We start from the raw sequence: 16,674 nt of genomic DNA, 5'->3' as shown, positions 1-16,674 counted from the left end.
CCTCTCAGAGTTCAAGCCGCGTCTGGGCGCTACAGGCTCCGCCCTTTTCCGCTATCAAGGTGTCACTCAAAGGACGCGCGGAGCAGTGGGATGGCAAGCCACAGTGTGCGGATTTTAAAGCCTTTATTAGTGCGGAATTCGGAGATGCAGCCAAACCTCCGTATCATGGCACTCTGATGCTCAGGATAACTACACTGCCACAGCCTCGTCGGGCTGTTCATGCGCGAGGGGCAACTGGATGCTGCTTTGCCTCACATGGTAGATGCCACGCCGCTTCTGCACCCCAAAGACGTACACTGAGGCTGCAGCGAGGATCAACAGGCCCAAGATCGTTAACACCCCCAGGACAATGGTGATGGCGATGGGGTTCCGACCTGTGCAGAAAAGCGAGGAATAAATACATGCGTCTCGGCCCCTCCCAAGCTTGCCCGTCTAGAATAAATACGCCCCGCCTAGGCTCACCCTGAACGTCCATCATCACTGCCAGAATGTCCGTGCCCCGTGAGCTTGCCGCTTGGCAATAGTAGGTGCCACTATAGTTTAACCTGACGAGGAATGGGATGCCGACGGGCACCTTGAACATGGAGCCTTCCTGCAGACACTGTAGTTTGGGGTTCGGGTTGCCCCGGGCCTGGCACTGCAGGATATGCATAGTCCTGTCTTTCCACGTCAAGCGCTGGGGACATTTAGCTCGGTCAATCTTGGGGCCGTCTGTGGGACCACCAAATGATCAGATACACCCGACACACCCGAGGCACAATGGGACAAGGGAGAGACAAGTCTTCCCAAATCAAGGAAGCAAGGGATTAAAGGTCAGAATGACCTACGCACACAGGACACGCAACTGGACGCTCCTGTTACGGTGCAAGATCACCCCATGCACCTCGAGGGTGGCATTGCAGAAGAAGGTGCGCCTGTCGTCCTTCGCAGTGGCGTTTAGCTGAAGGTGGGCAGGCTGTCCCGGTGCCGCGGCTGGAACTCCGTCCAGCGTGACCAGGACTCGGGGTCCGGCCGCGCAAGTCACAGTTACTGTGGCCCCCTCGGTGGCGTTAGGCTCTCTCAGGGTCAGGTTGGGCCCCTGGAAGCCTAAAGGCGGAGCATTGCCCAGGAGTTTGATGACTACACACCTCCCTTGGGTCAAGCCCCGCCCCCACCCGCTTCCTTCCCCTCGGGGTATCCAGGCTACGCCTTCATCTACTCTGCAGCCTCCGCCCAGTTTGGGGCGCTCAGGCTCTTTTTCTCGGGTCACTTAGGTCCCGCTCCTCTCCGGTTTAGTCTCCGCCCAATGCCACGCCCACTTGGGCTATGGAGGCCCCGCCCCTTGCCTCCTGAGCTATTTTGGCTCCACCCCCTCTTACTATAGGCCTTCACGTTCTCCCGGGTCTCGCGGCTCTCGCCCCCCAAGGTCACGTTGCAGACGATCCCCTGAGTGCTCTCCTGCTCTGCTTTCGCTGTGGCTGTGGCCGTGAGTGTGTCACCGTGGCTCACGACTGTGGCATTCAGCATCTGGTCCCCCAGCGCCAGTTGCACCTGGGCCTCCGATGCTGGGAACAACCCATCCAGGGTGCAGTTAACGGGCCACGACGTTTCCACCTCCGAGAACCGGGGGACAACGAGGCGCGGGGGGGTCATAGGCATGGCTTGAAAGAAGGGTGGGAGTGAGCGGGAGGAGGTCTCACAGCCGTGGAGGCCCCTTTTCCCATGACACTCATCCCCACAAACCAGGGTCCTTCTTTCCCAGGATACCTTGCGGCCTGGGTCACCCCTTCCCAGGACACACACTCACAGCCTTCTCCAAAGGTCCCATGGCTGCGAGCCTCCCATATGAGGCTACCCATGGCTAAAGGCATGTTTTCCCAAAAGCCCTTGAGGTCCAGGCCACCCCCTTTTCAGGAATCCCGTGGCCAGGGCACCCTTACTCTGGCTCCGCTCATCACCCACCGTCTGCAGTCCCTTCCCTCACCAAAGGTTCGGAGCTTCCTGGGGGCCGAGTTGTTCTGGAACAGTCCCAGCCCTTGGGACCGCAGGTCCAGCTCCGTGCGGCAAGAGAAATTGGCGCCATGGTCATCTCTGCACGCCAGCACCTTGACCGTGACCTCGGCAGGCTCCCCCTTTCCCGCTGGCTGCCAGCCCAGCACCTTCTCCTCACGAAGCAGCACCACGGTGAGGTGGTCCCGGGGGGCCCCACCGGACACCATGCAGCGCAGGGTGAAGTGCTTGTCCACGGGCTGCCAGCGGGGCAGGGGGGCCAGCTCCACGCGTTCCGGGAACCCTGAGTGGGGGTATGAAGGGGAGAGTAGAACTTATCAGCCAGCCTGGCAGCCTCCACACTAGGGAGTGGCGAGGAGTCAAGGGTGGCCCAGTGCAGAACTGTGAACTTTGAGTTAATAAACCTCCAGGGCTTAGAAATGTGCTAGTATAAGTGTTTGCTATTATCATTAGCATCATGATTATTTCCTGTTTTGTCGGACACTTGCCAGGCATTGAAATAAAAGTCAGATTTTCTGTTCCCAAGGACCTCACTGCTAAGGGGGAAAAAAAAAGGAAGGAAGGGGACTAAAGTTTATGGCCACTTATGATGTTAATAGTAATCATAAAATTTCCTGTTTATTTTGAGTTTTCCTTAGACTTTCCAATGTCATCCACCTTCATTCACACAACAACCAAGTGAAATCTCTTCTATTATTCTTCCCTTTTATGGATAGAGAAACTGAGGCCCAGAGAGGTGAGGATGAGGTGATCTGCCCAAGGACGCACAGCCAGGAAAGGGCAGAGCCAGGGTTAGACAGGGGTTTTCCCAAACTCCAGACCTGTGTGTCCACCTGCCTCCTTGATACCAGGTCTAGGAACTCCCCTGACCCCTCCTCCCAGCTTCTGGCCTGGACTCTGGCCTTGGCCTTTCCCAGAGCTTGGTCTAGCCCTCCCCAGTCAGTCCCAGCTGCTCAAGGCCTAGGGCAGCCTCTGAGGGTGTTCTGCACAGTCCTGGGGGACTCAACAGCCCCAGGCTGGGTCCTCTCCCAGCTGCAGCTGCAGTGGCCCTCACGGGTACACATACCAAACCCTGGGCCTCCTTTGGGGGAGCATCTCTCAAGCCTGGATCTCAAGCTGTCACACACAGGCCTATGGACTGGCTGCTATGGAAAATATTTAACATCTAACTATAATTTTAGAATATTTAACAAGGAGGCCCCCATCTTAACCTCTGGTTAAGGGACAGTGGTATGCTGGCCAATGCTGATTATGCTTGGTCTCTCTGGGGTGAGATGGGGGAGCCCCAACATGGAGCATTTGCCAATTTCTGTGGTGTAAATACTTTGGCTGATTTCAAGCTACTCAGTGTGACACATTGAGTAGCTTGAAATCAGCTACTCAATGAGCTGGGAAGAGACGAGCGCCATGGGCTCTCATGAGCCAGGACCAACAGACTCCTGCACAGCACTGGACAGAAGCATCTCACGGTCACACAGATGGGGACACCCAGATACACACATAGGCAAAGAGATACACACACGCAGACGTACATGTTACAACAGAAATACGCACAAAGACATATACAGACATGTACTGACACACATCCACACATGCTGACACACAGAGATACACAGATACACAGACACAGATACCGACATACAGACATATACAGACATTCACACATAGAGGTATACACAAATCCAGAGACACAGGCACACACAAACATACAGACAGACATGTACAGACACACAAGTACATTCACACTGTCTCACAGAGATAATGACAGATACAGAAGCTCACAGACACACACATAGGTACACAAACACGAATACAGACACTGGTGCACACAGGAGGAGCATACACACAGTTACACATGTACACTACTCTTTTCTATGGCTTCACAAAACAGTAGGCACCATGAGTGATGTACTCTGCTACTTTCTAGTCTATTGTATTTTTTTTTTTTTCCCCTTTGGCCACACTGCATGGCTTGTGGGATCTTAGTTCCCTGACCACGGATTGAATTCAGGCCCTCGGCAGTGAAAGCACGGAGTCTTAACCACTGGACTGCCAGAGAATTCCTCAGATATTTTTAAAATGCTTATTGGGACCCAAATAAACTAATTCACAACTGCTGCCCTGGCATGTGGTCGAGATGCATCTCTCTGTCCCACACACCCACACACACACACATTCAGGTCTGAGACCTGGGTCAGAGCCCAGGTCCATTCCTGCAAACTCAGGGCCCCCATGCCCGCCCCGCTCCCCTGCACCACTGGTTATCTAGCCCCACTGCTGCCCGAAGCCACTCCACCTCCAGGCACAGCCACTCACGGTACACTGTGACGTTAGAGAAGCCGATCATCTGGGAGCCATCGCAGAAGCTAGAGCAGAGGAGCTGGGTGTCACCAGTCACATTGCTGAGACGGAAGGCTGCCCAGCCCAGGCCACTGCCCACCGACTCCTTGAGTAGAGACGTCTCCAGGGAGATGAGTTCAGCGCTGGGGCAATCTATACTGCAATTTACCAAGAGGGACTCTCCGGCAGGCACCACTGGGTTCTGTGGCTCCATTCGCAGCTGGAACTCCTGCCCTTGGGTACCTGCGGGAACAGAAGGAAGCTCTCCTGGGGGTTACAGTGCCCCCTCAACTCACCCATTTGCAGGCTCCACCATTCAAAACTTCCTCATATGACCATATGATGGTCTCTGCCTTCATGGTGCTTCAGTTTAGTGAGGAAGACAGATGATGGATCAGGAACCAAGGAGAGCTGGGAGGGAGGCCAGGGGAAGCCCTGATCAAGGCTCTAGGAGGAATCGAGTCAGGGAAGGCTTCCTGGAGGAGGGGACCACTATGGTCAGTTTTAAAGTGTCAAGGAGGCATTAGCCAAGTGAAAGAGAAGAGTGATCCTGGCAGACTGAAGAGCATACGCAGAGGTCAAGGGTCCAGATGGACCAGGGAGGGAATGTGTGCATGCATGTGTGCTTGGGTGTGTGTGTGTGCTTAAGTGTGCGGGTGTGTGTGCGTGTGTTGTGCAGGGGGCGAAGAACAAGTCAAATGCAGGGACTGTGTCTCTCCGGGAGCCCTGATGGCTGTGTTAAGAGGCCACCACTTTCTCCCGAGGACACTGGGGAGCCCCCTGGCCAATCTGAGTTTAAGAAGTGTTATTGGCACAGCCCGGGCAGCAGGGTGTGAGGCGCTCTGTTCTCCTTCCCCTCCGCCACCAATCCCGCAACCCCAGCCCTCCCCAGCTTGCCGGGCCTCACCTGGGGGCAGCAGACAGCAAACTAGAAGCAGAGAGATGAACGAAGTCCAGCAGGCCCTGGGCAGCGGCCCTGAGGGCATCATGGTGGCCAGCCTGTAGGAGGAAGTTGCCTTAATAAGGCGCTGGGCGCCAGAGAGCAGGCGGGCCACCCAGGGGAAGGAAGCACAGCCACCGCAGTTACGAATGCACAAGTCCAGGGGCTACACCTTGCCCAGGCCTAGGGAGGGGCAGGGGGATATTGCACGGCCCCAGGGCTCCAGAGTGGGGGGCCCAGGGAGGTGGAGGGCGCTGGCCAGTCTCCAGGGAGTCTCAGGTAGGGCTGACCTCAGTCACCGCCCCTCCCCACACCCCCGGCCCCCAGATGAACCCACAGGAAGTGCTAATGCAGTCTTCTTCCTTTGTTTTTAGCACGGGAAAGCCTGCAGGGGGGAGGGTGTGGAGGTGGTGAGATACCTCCTTCCTGTTGAACTTAGGTGAAGGGGGGGTGTTCTGTCCCCAGAGAGGAAGTTAACGGGGGATATTCAGACGCTTTCCTTGAAGGGATAGGGTGGGATTTCAAGGCAACATTTCAAGGAGGCAACAACAATGGGTGGACTTCTAGGCAGGGCTTCGCGCAGTTAGCGCGAGATCCCAACATTCCTGGGGGGCAAATAAGAGATTTGGGGGGTGATATTGAGGGACCCCTAAGATGAGTGAAGCCATGTAAATGAACAGAGCCCACATTTATTGGGGACTTGTGTTGGCTGCCTGGGTGGCTTTTATAGGGCCCCTTATCTTTGAAGATCTTGTGGGTGGGGTCCCCCGTTCCCTGTGTGCAGTGCGGAGGTGGAGTGTTTGGGGGACAGCTAAATGCTGAGCCACCATCTGCCAAGGGTGCTACTTGTAACCGGCTCTTACCCCTGTCCCCCTCTCCCCTTGCCCTTCTTCTCCAGGTAGCTGGTCACTTTATCCCAAGAGCAGGGACTTGGCGGGGCGGGGAGGGGGGTCAGGTGGGGACTCCCACCTCCATCAGTTCCATCTCTCAGGCCTCTGACCTGCCTCCTGTGCCTCTGATCTGAGCTCTAGAGAGGGACTTTGTTGAAGATCTTGATGGCACTCAGCATTCATCCACTCTCCCCATCCCTAAGGCCACACCCCCTCCTCTCTCACCTGGAGTACCCTTCCCAATGAGGTCTCTCCTCACCTGCCCCGCCTCCCAAAAATCCGTTTCGCACATGGTGCCCAAAGAGCAACTAAAACCCAAATCAAAAGTATTTGTAAATAATATATCTGATAAGGTATTAATACCCAGATTATAAAGAATTCCTACAACTCAAGAACAAACCCAATTCAAAAATGGGCAAAAGACTGAAGTAGACATTTCTCCAAAGAAGCTATACAAATGGCCAATAAACAAATGAAAAGAAGTTCAACATCATGAACCACTAGGGAAATGCAAGTCAATGCCACAGCAAGAGTCTTCCCTGGTGCTCCCAATGCAGGGGGCCTGGGTTCGATCCCTGGTCAGGGAACTATATCCCACATGCATGCATGCCACAACCCAGAGTTCACATGCCACAACTAAGGAGCCCGTGTGCCATAACTAACTAAAGGAGCCTGCCTGCCGCAACTAAGACCCCGTGCAACCAAATAGATAAATAAAACTAAATAAATATTTTTTAAAAACCACCACGACATAGCACTTACACCTATTAGGTTGGCTACTATCAAAAACACAAAACAAAACAGAAAATAGCAAGTATTGGTGAGGATGTGATGAAACTGGAACCCTCATACTCTGCTGGCAGGAATACAAAACGATGCCAACACTGTGGAAAAAGAGTTTGGTGGTTCCTCAAAAAGTTAAACATAGAATTAAATGATTCAACAGTTCCACTCCTAGATATATAACCACAAGAACTGAAAGTGAGGATTCAAACAGATACTTGCACACCAGTGTTCACAGAAGCATTATTCATACTAGCCAAAATGTGGAAGCAAACTAAATGATGTCCATCGACAGAAGAATGGATAAACAAAATGTGGTGTATCCACACAGTGGAATATTATGCAGCCTATTCACTAAAAATAAGTGAAGATCCACCAGAGGGCAGACAGCAGAAGCAAGAAGAACTACAATCCTGCAGCCTGTGGAGCAAAAACCACATTCACAGAAAGATAGACAAGATGAAAAGGCAGAGGGCTATGTACCAGATGAAAGAACAAGATAAAACCCCAGAAAAACAACTAAATGAAGTGGAGATAGGCAACCTTCCAGAAAAATAATTCAGAATAACGATAGTGAAGATGATCCAGGACCTCGGAAAAACAATGGAGGCAAAGATCAAGAAGATGCAAGAAATGTTTAACAAAGACCTAGAAGAATTAAAGAACAAACAGAGATGAACAATACAATAACTGAAATGAAAAATACACTAGAAGGAATCAATAGCAGGATAACTGAGGCAGAAAAATGGATAAGTGACCTGGAAGGCAGAATGGTGGAATTCACTGCTGTGGAACAGAATAAAGAAAAAAGAATGAAAAGAAATGAAGACAGCCTAAGAGACCTCTGGGACAACATTAAACGCAACAACATTCGCATTATAGGGGTCCCAGAAGAAGAAGAGAGAGAGAAAAGACCAGAGAAAATATTTGAAGAGATTATAGTTGAAAACTTCCCTAACATGGGAAAAGAAATAGCCATCCAAGTCCAGGAAGCACAGAGAGTCCCATACAGGATAATCCCAAGGAGAATACGCCAAGACACATAGTAATCAAATTGGCAAAAATTAAAGACAAAGAAAAATTATTGAAAACAACAAGGGAAAAATGACAACATACAAGGGAACTCCCATTAGGTTAACAGCTGATTTCTCAGCAGAAACTCTATAAGCCAGAAGGGAGTGGCATGACATATTTAAAGTGATGAAAGGGAAGAACCTACAACCAAGATTACTCTACCTGGCAAGGATCTCATTCAGATTTGATGGAGAAATCAAAAGCTTTACAGATAGGCAAAAGTTAAGAGAATTCAGCACCACCAAACCAGCTCTACAACAAATGCTAAAGGAACTTCTCTAAGTGGGAAACACAAGAGAAGAAAAGGACCTACAAAAACAAACCCAGAACAATTAAGAAAATGGTAATAGGAACATATATATCGATGATTACCTTAAACGTGAATGGATTAAATGCTCCAACCAAAAGACACAGGCTCGCTGAATGGATACAAAAACAAGACCCATATATATGCTGTCTACAAGAGACCCACTTCAGACCTAGGGACACATACAGACTGAAAGTGAGGGGATGGAAAAAGATATTCCATGCAAATGGAAATCAAAAGAAAACTGGAGTAGCAATACTCATATCAGGTAAAATAGACGTTAAAATAAAGAATGTTACAAGAGACAAGGAAGGACACTACATAATGATAAAGGGATCAATCCAAGAAGAAGATATAACAATTATAAATATATATATGCACCCAACATAGGAGCACCTCAATACATAAGGCAACTGCTAACAGCTATAAAAGAGGAAATCGACAGTAACACAATAATAGTGGGGGAATTTAACACCTCACTTACATCAATGGACAGATCATCCAAACAGAAAATTAATAAAGAAACACAAGCTTTAAATTACACAATAGACCAGATAGATTTAATTGTTATTTATAAGATATTCCATCCAAAAACAGCAGATTACACTTTCTTCTCAAGTGCGCACAAAACATTCTCCAGGATAGATCACATCTTGTGTCACAAATCAAGCCTCAGTAAATTTAAGAAAATTGAAATCATATCAAGCATCTTTTCTGACCACAATGCTATGAGACTAGAAATCAATTACAGGGGAAAAAACGTAAACAACACAAACACATGGAGGCCAAACAATACATTACTAAATAACCAAGAGATCACTGAAGAAATCAAAGGGGAAATTTAAAAATACCTAGAGACAAATGACAATGAAAACAGGACAATCCAAAACCTATGGGATGCAGCAAAAGCAGTTGGAAGTTTATAGCAATACAATCCTACCTCAAGAAACAACAAACATCTCAAATAAACAACCTAAGCTTACACCTAAAGGACCTAGAGAAAGAAGAGACCTAGAGAAAACCCAAAGTTAGTAGAAGGAAAGAAATCATAAAGATCAGAGCAGAAATAAATGAAATGGAAACAAAGAACACAATAGCAAAGATCAATAAAACTAAAAGCTGGTTCTTTGAGAAGATAAAATTGATAAACCATTAGCCAGACTCATCAAGAAAAAGAGGGAGAGGACTCAAATCAATAAAATTAGAAATGAAAAAGGAGAAGTTACAACAGACACCGCAGAAATACAAAGCATCCTAGGAGACTACTACAAGCAACTCTATGCCAATAAAATGGACAACCTGGAAGAAATGGACAAATTCTTAGAAAGCGTACAACCTTCCAAGACTGAACCAGGAAGAAATAGAAAATATGAACAGACCAATCACAACTAATGAACTTGAAACTGTGATTAAAAATCTTCCAACAAACTGAAGTCCAGGACCAGATGGCTTCAGAGGTGAATTCTTTCAAATATTTAGAGAAGAGCTAACACCCATCCTTCTCAAACTCTTCCTAAAAACTGCAGAGGAAGGAACACTCCCAAACTCATTCTATGAGGCCACCATCACCCTGATACCAAAACAAGACAAAGATACTACAAAAAAGAAAATTACAGACCGATAACACTGATGAATATAGATGCAAAAATCCTCAACAAAATACTCGCAAACAGAATCCAACAACATATTAAAATCCCACCATGATCAAGGGGGATTTATCCCAGAGATGCAAGGATTTTTCAATATATGCAAATCAATCAATGTGATACACCATATTAACAAATTGAAGAAGAAAAACCATATGATCATCTCAATAGATGCAGAAAAAGCTTTTGACAAAATTCAACACCCATTTATGATAAAAACTCTCCAGAAAGTGGGCATAGAGGGAACCTACCTCAACATAATAGAAGCCATATATGACAAACCCACAGCAAACATCATTCTCAATGGTGAAAAACTGAAAGCATTTCCTCTAAGATCAGGAACAAGACAAGGATGTCCACTCTCACCACTATTATTCAACATAGTTTCGGAAGTCCTAGCCATGGCAATCAGAGAAGAAAAAGAAATAAAAGGAATCCAAATTGGAAAAGAAGAAGTAAAACTGTCACTGTTTGCAGATGACATGATACTGTACATAGAGAATCCTAAAGATGCCACCAGAAAACTACTAGAGCTAATCAATGAATTTGGTAAAGTTGCAGGATACAAAATTAATGCACAGAAATCTCTTGCATTCCTAAACACTAATGATGAAAAATCTGAAAGAGTAATTAAGGAAACACTCCCATTTACCATTGCAACAAAAAGAATAAAATACCTAAGAATAAACCTACCTAGGGAGACAAAAGACCTGTATTCAGAAAACTATGACACTGTTGAAAGAAACTGAAGATGATACAAGCAGATGGAGAGATATACCATGTTCTTGGATTGGAAGAATCAGTACTGTGAAAATGACTATACTACCCAAAGCAATCTACAGATTCAATGCAATCCCTATCAAATTACCAATGGCAATTTTTATGGAACTAGAACAAAAAATCTTAAAATCTGTATGGAGACACAAAAGACCCCCAATAGCCAAAGCAATCTTGAGGGAAAAATATGGAGTTGGAGGAATCAGACTCCCTGACTTCAGACTATACTACAAAGCTACAGTAACCAAGACAATATGGTACTGGCACAAAAACAGAAATATAGATCAATGGAACAGGATAGAAAGCCCAGAGATAAACCCACGCACCTATGGTCAGCTAATCTATGACAAAGGAGGCAACGATATACAATGGAGAGAAGACAGTCTCTTCAATAAGTGGTGCTGGGAAAACTGGACAGCTACGTGTAAGAGAATGAAATTAGAACACTCCTTAACAGCATACACAAAAATAAACTCAAAATGGATTAGAGACCTAAATGTAAGACCAGACACTATAAAACTCTTAGAGGAAAACATAGGAAGAACACTCTTTGACATAAATCACAGCAAGATCTTTTTTTTTTTTTTTTTTTTTTTTCTTTTTTTGCGGTATGCGGGCCTCTCACTGTTGTGGCCTCTCCCGTTGCGGAGCACAGGCTCCGGATGCGCAGGCCCAGCGGCCATGGCTCACGGGCCCAGCCGCTCCGCGGCATATGGGATCCTCCCAGACTGGGGCACGAACCCGTATCCCCTGCATCGGCAGGCGGACTCTCAACCACTGCGCCACCAGGGAGGCCCACAGCAAGATCTTTTTTGATCCACCTCTTAGAGTAATGGAAATAAAAACAAAAATAAACAAATGGGACCTAATGAAACTTCAAAGCTTTTGAAAAGCAAAGGAAACTACAAAGAAGACGAAAAGACAACCCTCAGAATGGGAGAAAATATTTGCAAACGAATCAACGGACAAAGGATTAATTCCAAAATATATAAATGCTCATGCAGCTCAATATTAAAAAACAAACAACCCAATCCAAAAATGGGCAGAAGACCTAAATAGACATTTCTTCAAAGAAGACATACAGATGGCCAAGAAGCACATGAAAAGCTGCTCAACACCACTAATTATTAGAAAAATGCAAATCAAAACTACAATGAGGGGCTTCCCTGGTGGCGCAGTGGTTGGGAGTCCGCCTGCCGATGCAGGGGACGCGGGTTCGTGCCCCGGTCCGGGAGGATCCCACATGCCGCGGAGCGGCTGGGCCCGTGAGCCATGGCCGCTGAGCTTGCGCGTCTGGAGCCTGTGCTCCGCGGCGGGAGGGGCCACAGCAGTGGGAGGCCTGCGTGCCGCAAAAAAAAAAAAAAAAAAAAAAAAAAAAAACTACAATGAGGTATCACCTCACACCAGCTAGAATGGGCATCATCAGAAAATCTACAAACAGCAAATGCTGGAGAGGGTGTGGAGAAAAGGGAACCCTCTTGCACTGTTTGTGGGAATGTAAATTGATACAGCCACTATGGAGAACAGTATGGAGGTTCCTTAAAAAACTAAAAATAGAATTGCCATATGACCCAGCAATCCCACTACTGGGCATATACCCAGAGAAAACCATAATTCAAAAAGACACATGCACCCCAATGTTCATTGCAGCACTATTTACAATAGCCAGGACATGGAAGCAACCTAAATTCCCATCGACAGACGAATGGATAAAGATGTGGTACATATATACAATGGAATATTCCTCAACCATAAAAAGGAATGAAATTGGGTCATTTGTAGAGACGTGGATGGGTCTAGAGACCATCATACAGAGTGAAGTAAGTCAGAAAGAGAAAAACAAATATCGTATCTTAGCACATACATGTGTAAACCAGAAAAATGGTACAGACGAACTGGTTTGCAGGGCAGAAATTGAGACACAGATGTAGAGAACAAACGTATGGACACCAAGAGGGGAAAGTGGCGGGGGGGTATGTAAAAAAAAAAAGTGAAATTCTGGGTCTTCCCTGGTGGTCCTGGCTAAGACAACATGCTCCCAATGCAGGGGGCCAGGGTTTGACATGTTCACAGGGTTCACGGTTCCTTGCAACTAAGACTTCGCATGCCGATGGGACTTCCCTGGTGGTGCCGTGGTTAAGAATCCACCTGCCAATGCAGGGGGCACGGGTTCGAGCCCTGGTCCAGGAAGATCCCACATGCTGCGGAGCAACTAAGCCTGTGCGTGACAACTACTGAGCCTGTGCTCTAGAGCACGTGAGCCACAACTACTGAAGCCCACACGCCTAGAGCCCGTGCTCCGCAACAAACAGAAGCCACCGCAATGAGAAGCCCGCTCACCGCACGAAGAGTAGTCCCCGCTCGCCGCAACTAGAGAAAGCCTGTGCGCAGCAACAAAGACCCAATGCAGCCAAAAAGTAAATAAATAAATAAATAAACTTATATTAAAAAAAAAAAAAGAGTTCGCATGCCGAAACTAAAGATCCCTTATGCTACAACTAAGTCCCAGAGCAGCCAAATAAATAAATAAATAAATATTAAACAAACAAACAAAAGAAGTGAAATTCTGACACGTACTACATGGATGAACCTTGAAAACATTAAGTGAAATAAGCCAGACACAAAAGAACAAATATTCCACTTATATGAGGTCTCTAGAATAGGCAAATTCATAGAGAAATTAGCAGGATGGGTACCAGGGGCTAGTGGGAGGAGGAAAGTTAGTATTTAATGGGGACAGTTTTTTTGGAAGATGAAAAAGTGTTGTAAATAGATCGTGATGTTGACTATAGAACATTGTGAATGTACTTAATGCCACTGAATCATACACTTAAACCATTGAAAAATGGTTAAAATGGTAACATTAATATTATGTATATTTCACGATAATAAAATAAAGTGACATCCACCTATTGTGGTTTTTTTTAATCTTATTTTATCTATTTTTTAAATTATATTTATTTTGTTTTATTTATTTTTGGCTGTGTTGGGTCTTCGTCGCTGCGCGTTGTCTTTCTCTAGTTGTGGCGAGTGGGGGCTACTCTTCGTTGTGGTGCGCAAGCTTCTCATTGCAGTGGCTTCTCTTGGTGCGGAGCACAGACTCTCGGCGTGCAGGCTTCAGTAGTGGCAGCACACGGGCCCAGTAGTTGTGGCACACAGGCTTAGGTGCTCCGTGGCATGTGGGATCTTCGTGGACCAGGGATTGAACCCGTGTCCCCTGCATTGGCAGGCGGATTCTTAACCACTGTGCTACCAGGGAAGTCCCACCTATTTTGATTTGCATCCAATACGTGAGATGGATTGATGGATGGACAGAGGAATGGATAGATAGATGGATAGATACATCATGATAAAGTAAATTTAGCACCATGGTAATTGTGGAACCTATGGGTATTCACTGTACTCTTCTTCCAACTTTTCTGAATGTTTGTAATTGTTCAGAATAAAATGTTGGAAAAGAAAAACTGCCTCTTGGTGGATCTGGGTGGTGGCTTGTGTCACAAAAGAAGGGACAAGCAGACGCGGACGGCTTCCCGCCAAGGGGACACATTGCCCTCTGTGATAGAGACTTGTCCAAAACTGGACACGGAATCTGACCCTCGGTTGGTCAAGTTGAGGATGGAGGAATGTGTTAAACTATGCCACAAGGATGACATCAGACTGGTAAACTCTACAAGACAAACAGCCTCGTTTCTTCAACAAATATGTTGCAAGTGGGGAAAAAGAAGAAGAGGAATCCAGAACTTAAAGGAAACTGCCCCCAACCGAAGTCAATGCATGGACCTTGTTTGGAGTTTTATTTGAACAAACTGTAAACAAACAAACACCAAATATTGAAGAGACAATTGGGGAAATCAAAACACTCTAAACTATACAGTGATATTGAGGAATTAAACTTTCCAGTTGTGATAATGACATTGTAGTTTTGTTTGTGGTAATATCTTTCAAGATAGATATCAAAGTTTTTACAGATGAAATGCTATGCCTTCTGAGATTCGCTTCCAAATGAGCCAGTAGCATGGGTCAAGTTGAAACAAGACTGGCCATGGGGCTTCCCTGGTGGCGCAGTGGTTAAGAATCCGCCTGCCAATGCAGGGGACATGGCTTGAACAAGCCCTGGTCCGGGAAGATCCCACATGCCATGGAGCCATTAAGCCTGTGCGCCACAACTACTGATCCTGTGCTCTAGAGCCCTCGAGTCACAACTACTGAGCCCGTGCGCCTAGAGACCGTGTCCCGCAACAAGAGAAGCCACTGCAATGAGAAGCCCGTGCACTGCAACGAAGAGTAACCCCGCTCAATGCAACTAGAGGAAGCCCACGCACAGCAACAAAGACCCAAGGCAGCCAAAAATAAATAAATAAATTTGTTTTTTTTAAAAAAAGAGACTGGCCATGGGTGTTAGAAAACATTGACGCTGGCTGTTGGTTAAGTGTAGGTTCATTACATTATTCTCCTTAGTTATGAATATGCTTTAAATTGGTCATAATAAAACTTTTAAAAAGATAGCTGCCCGATGCAAACTATTACACATACTTTACAACAGGATAAACAACAAGGTCCTGAGATTGGATCAAGATGGCAGAGGAGTAGGACGTGGAGTTTACCTTCTCCCACAGATACATCAAAAATACATCTACAGGGACTTCCCTTGTGGTCCAGTGGTTAAGACTCCGTGCTTCCACTGCAGAGGGCATGGGTTCCATCCCTGGTTGGGGAACTAAGATCCCACATGCCACACAGCCAAAAAAAAAAAAAATTGACATGTGCAAGGATTCTCACAGAACATCTACTGAACTCTGGCAGAAGATACCAGACTTCCAAACGGGCAAGAAAATCTCCATGTAACTGGGTAGGACAAAAGAAAAAAGAAAAAGAATAAAACAGAAAGAGAGAACAAGGTCCTACTGCATAGCACAGGGAACTACATTCAACATCCTGTGATAAACCATAACGGAAAATAATTTTTTAAAAATATTTATTTAGTTAGTTAGTTGCACTGGGTCTTAGTTGGAGTAGGAGGGCTCCTTAGTTGCAGCTCGCTGGCTCCTTAGTTGTGTCATGCAAACTCTCAGTTGTGGCAATGTGTGTGGGATCTAGTTCCCCGACCAGGGATCGAACCTGGGCCCCCTGCACTGGGAGCATGGAGTCTTAACCACTGTGCCACCAGGAAAGCCCCGGAAAATAATTTTTTTAAAAAAAGAATGCAAAAAATGAGTAACTGCCCAAGAACAAGCCAAGATAATTTTGAGAAAAGAATGAGGAGAGACTTGCCCTATCAACTATCAAAATATATTCTAGTGGCAATGACTTTCCAAATTACCAGGTTAGATCGTGCAGCTATTCCCACTGAGAATGGTTACTCACTGCAGCAGCCCAGGGTATGGCAAAGGACTAGAAATGATTACATGAACAAAGGCCGATGACATTTGAATGATGAGCTACAACACAACCATAAAAGAGAAAGAGAAAACAGTTTGCCTCCAAGGCCTATTATGTGGGAAAAAATAGAAAAGATACAGGCTAGAGCTCTATAGAGCAGCACATACTATTATTTTTGCGAAAGATGGGGAAATGTAATATGTGCACAGATTTCCTTGTATCTGGATAAAATGTCTCTAGAAGCCAAAACAGGAAACCAGATACCATTAGTTGTCTCCAGGGGAGGTGACAGTGGTGGCTGATGGACAGAGGAGGGAAACATTTCACTGCCTATGGCGATATCTATCACACAAAAAAGGAATATTTACAATTATAATGAATATTTAATTTTAAAAACTGTTATCAAAAGCAAATATCGGGCTTCCCTGGTGGCGCAGTGGTTGAGAGTCCGCCTGCCGATGCAGGGGACACGGGTTCGTGCCCCGGTCCCGGAAGATCCCACATGCCGCGGAGCGGCTGGGCCCGCGAGCCATGGCCGCGGAGCCT

At 46.5% G+C, this 16,674-nt stretch overlaps 1 protein-coding gene across 1 annotated transcript; it reads right to left on the bottom strand.

The window, feature by feature from the left end:
- Positions 1-180: 180 nt before the first annotated feature.
- Positions 181-6,451, bottom strand: ICAM3 (intercellular adhesion molecule 3). Its single transcript, XM_060094475.1, is given in 7 exon segments — positions 181-374; positions 463-711; positions 832-1,086; positions 1,359-1,640; positions 1,964-2,272; positions 4,306-4,572; positions 6,385-6,451. Coding segments are annotated over 7 exon segments (1,623 nt in total).
- Between the last annotated feature and the right edge of the window lie 10,223 nt (positions 6,452-16,674).

The sequence above is a fragment of the Mesoplodon densirostris genome, chromosome 3 (genome assembly GCF_025265405.1).
Source record: "Mesoplodon densirostris isolate mMesDen1 chromosome 3, mMesDen1 primary haplotype, whole genome shotgun sequence".
In the NCBI taxonomy this organism is placed as follows: domain Eukaryota; kingdom Metazoa; phylum Chordata; class Mammalia; order Artiodactyla; family Ziphiidae; genus Mesoplodon; species Mesoplodon densirostris.
The sequence above is the reverse complement of the archived record's forward strand: the minus strand, read 5'-3'. Positions and strand labels throughout refer to the sequence as shown.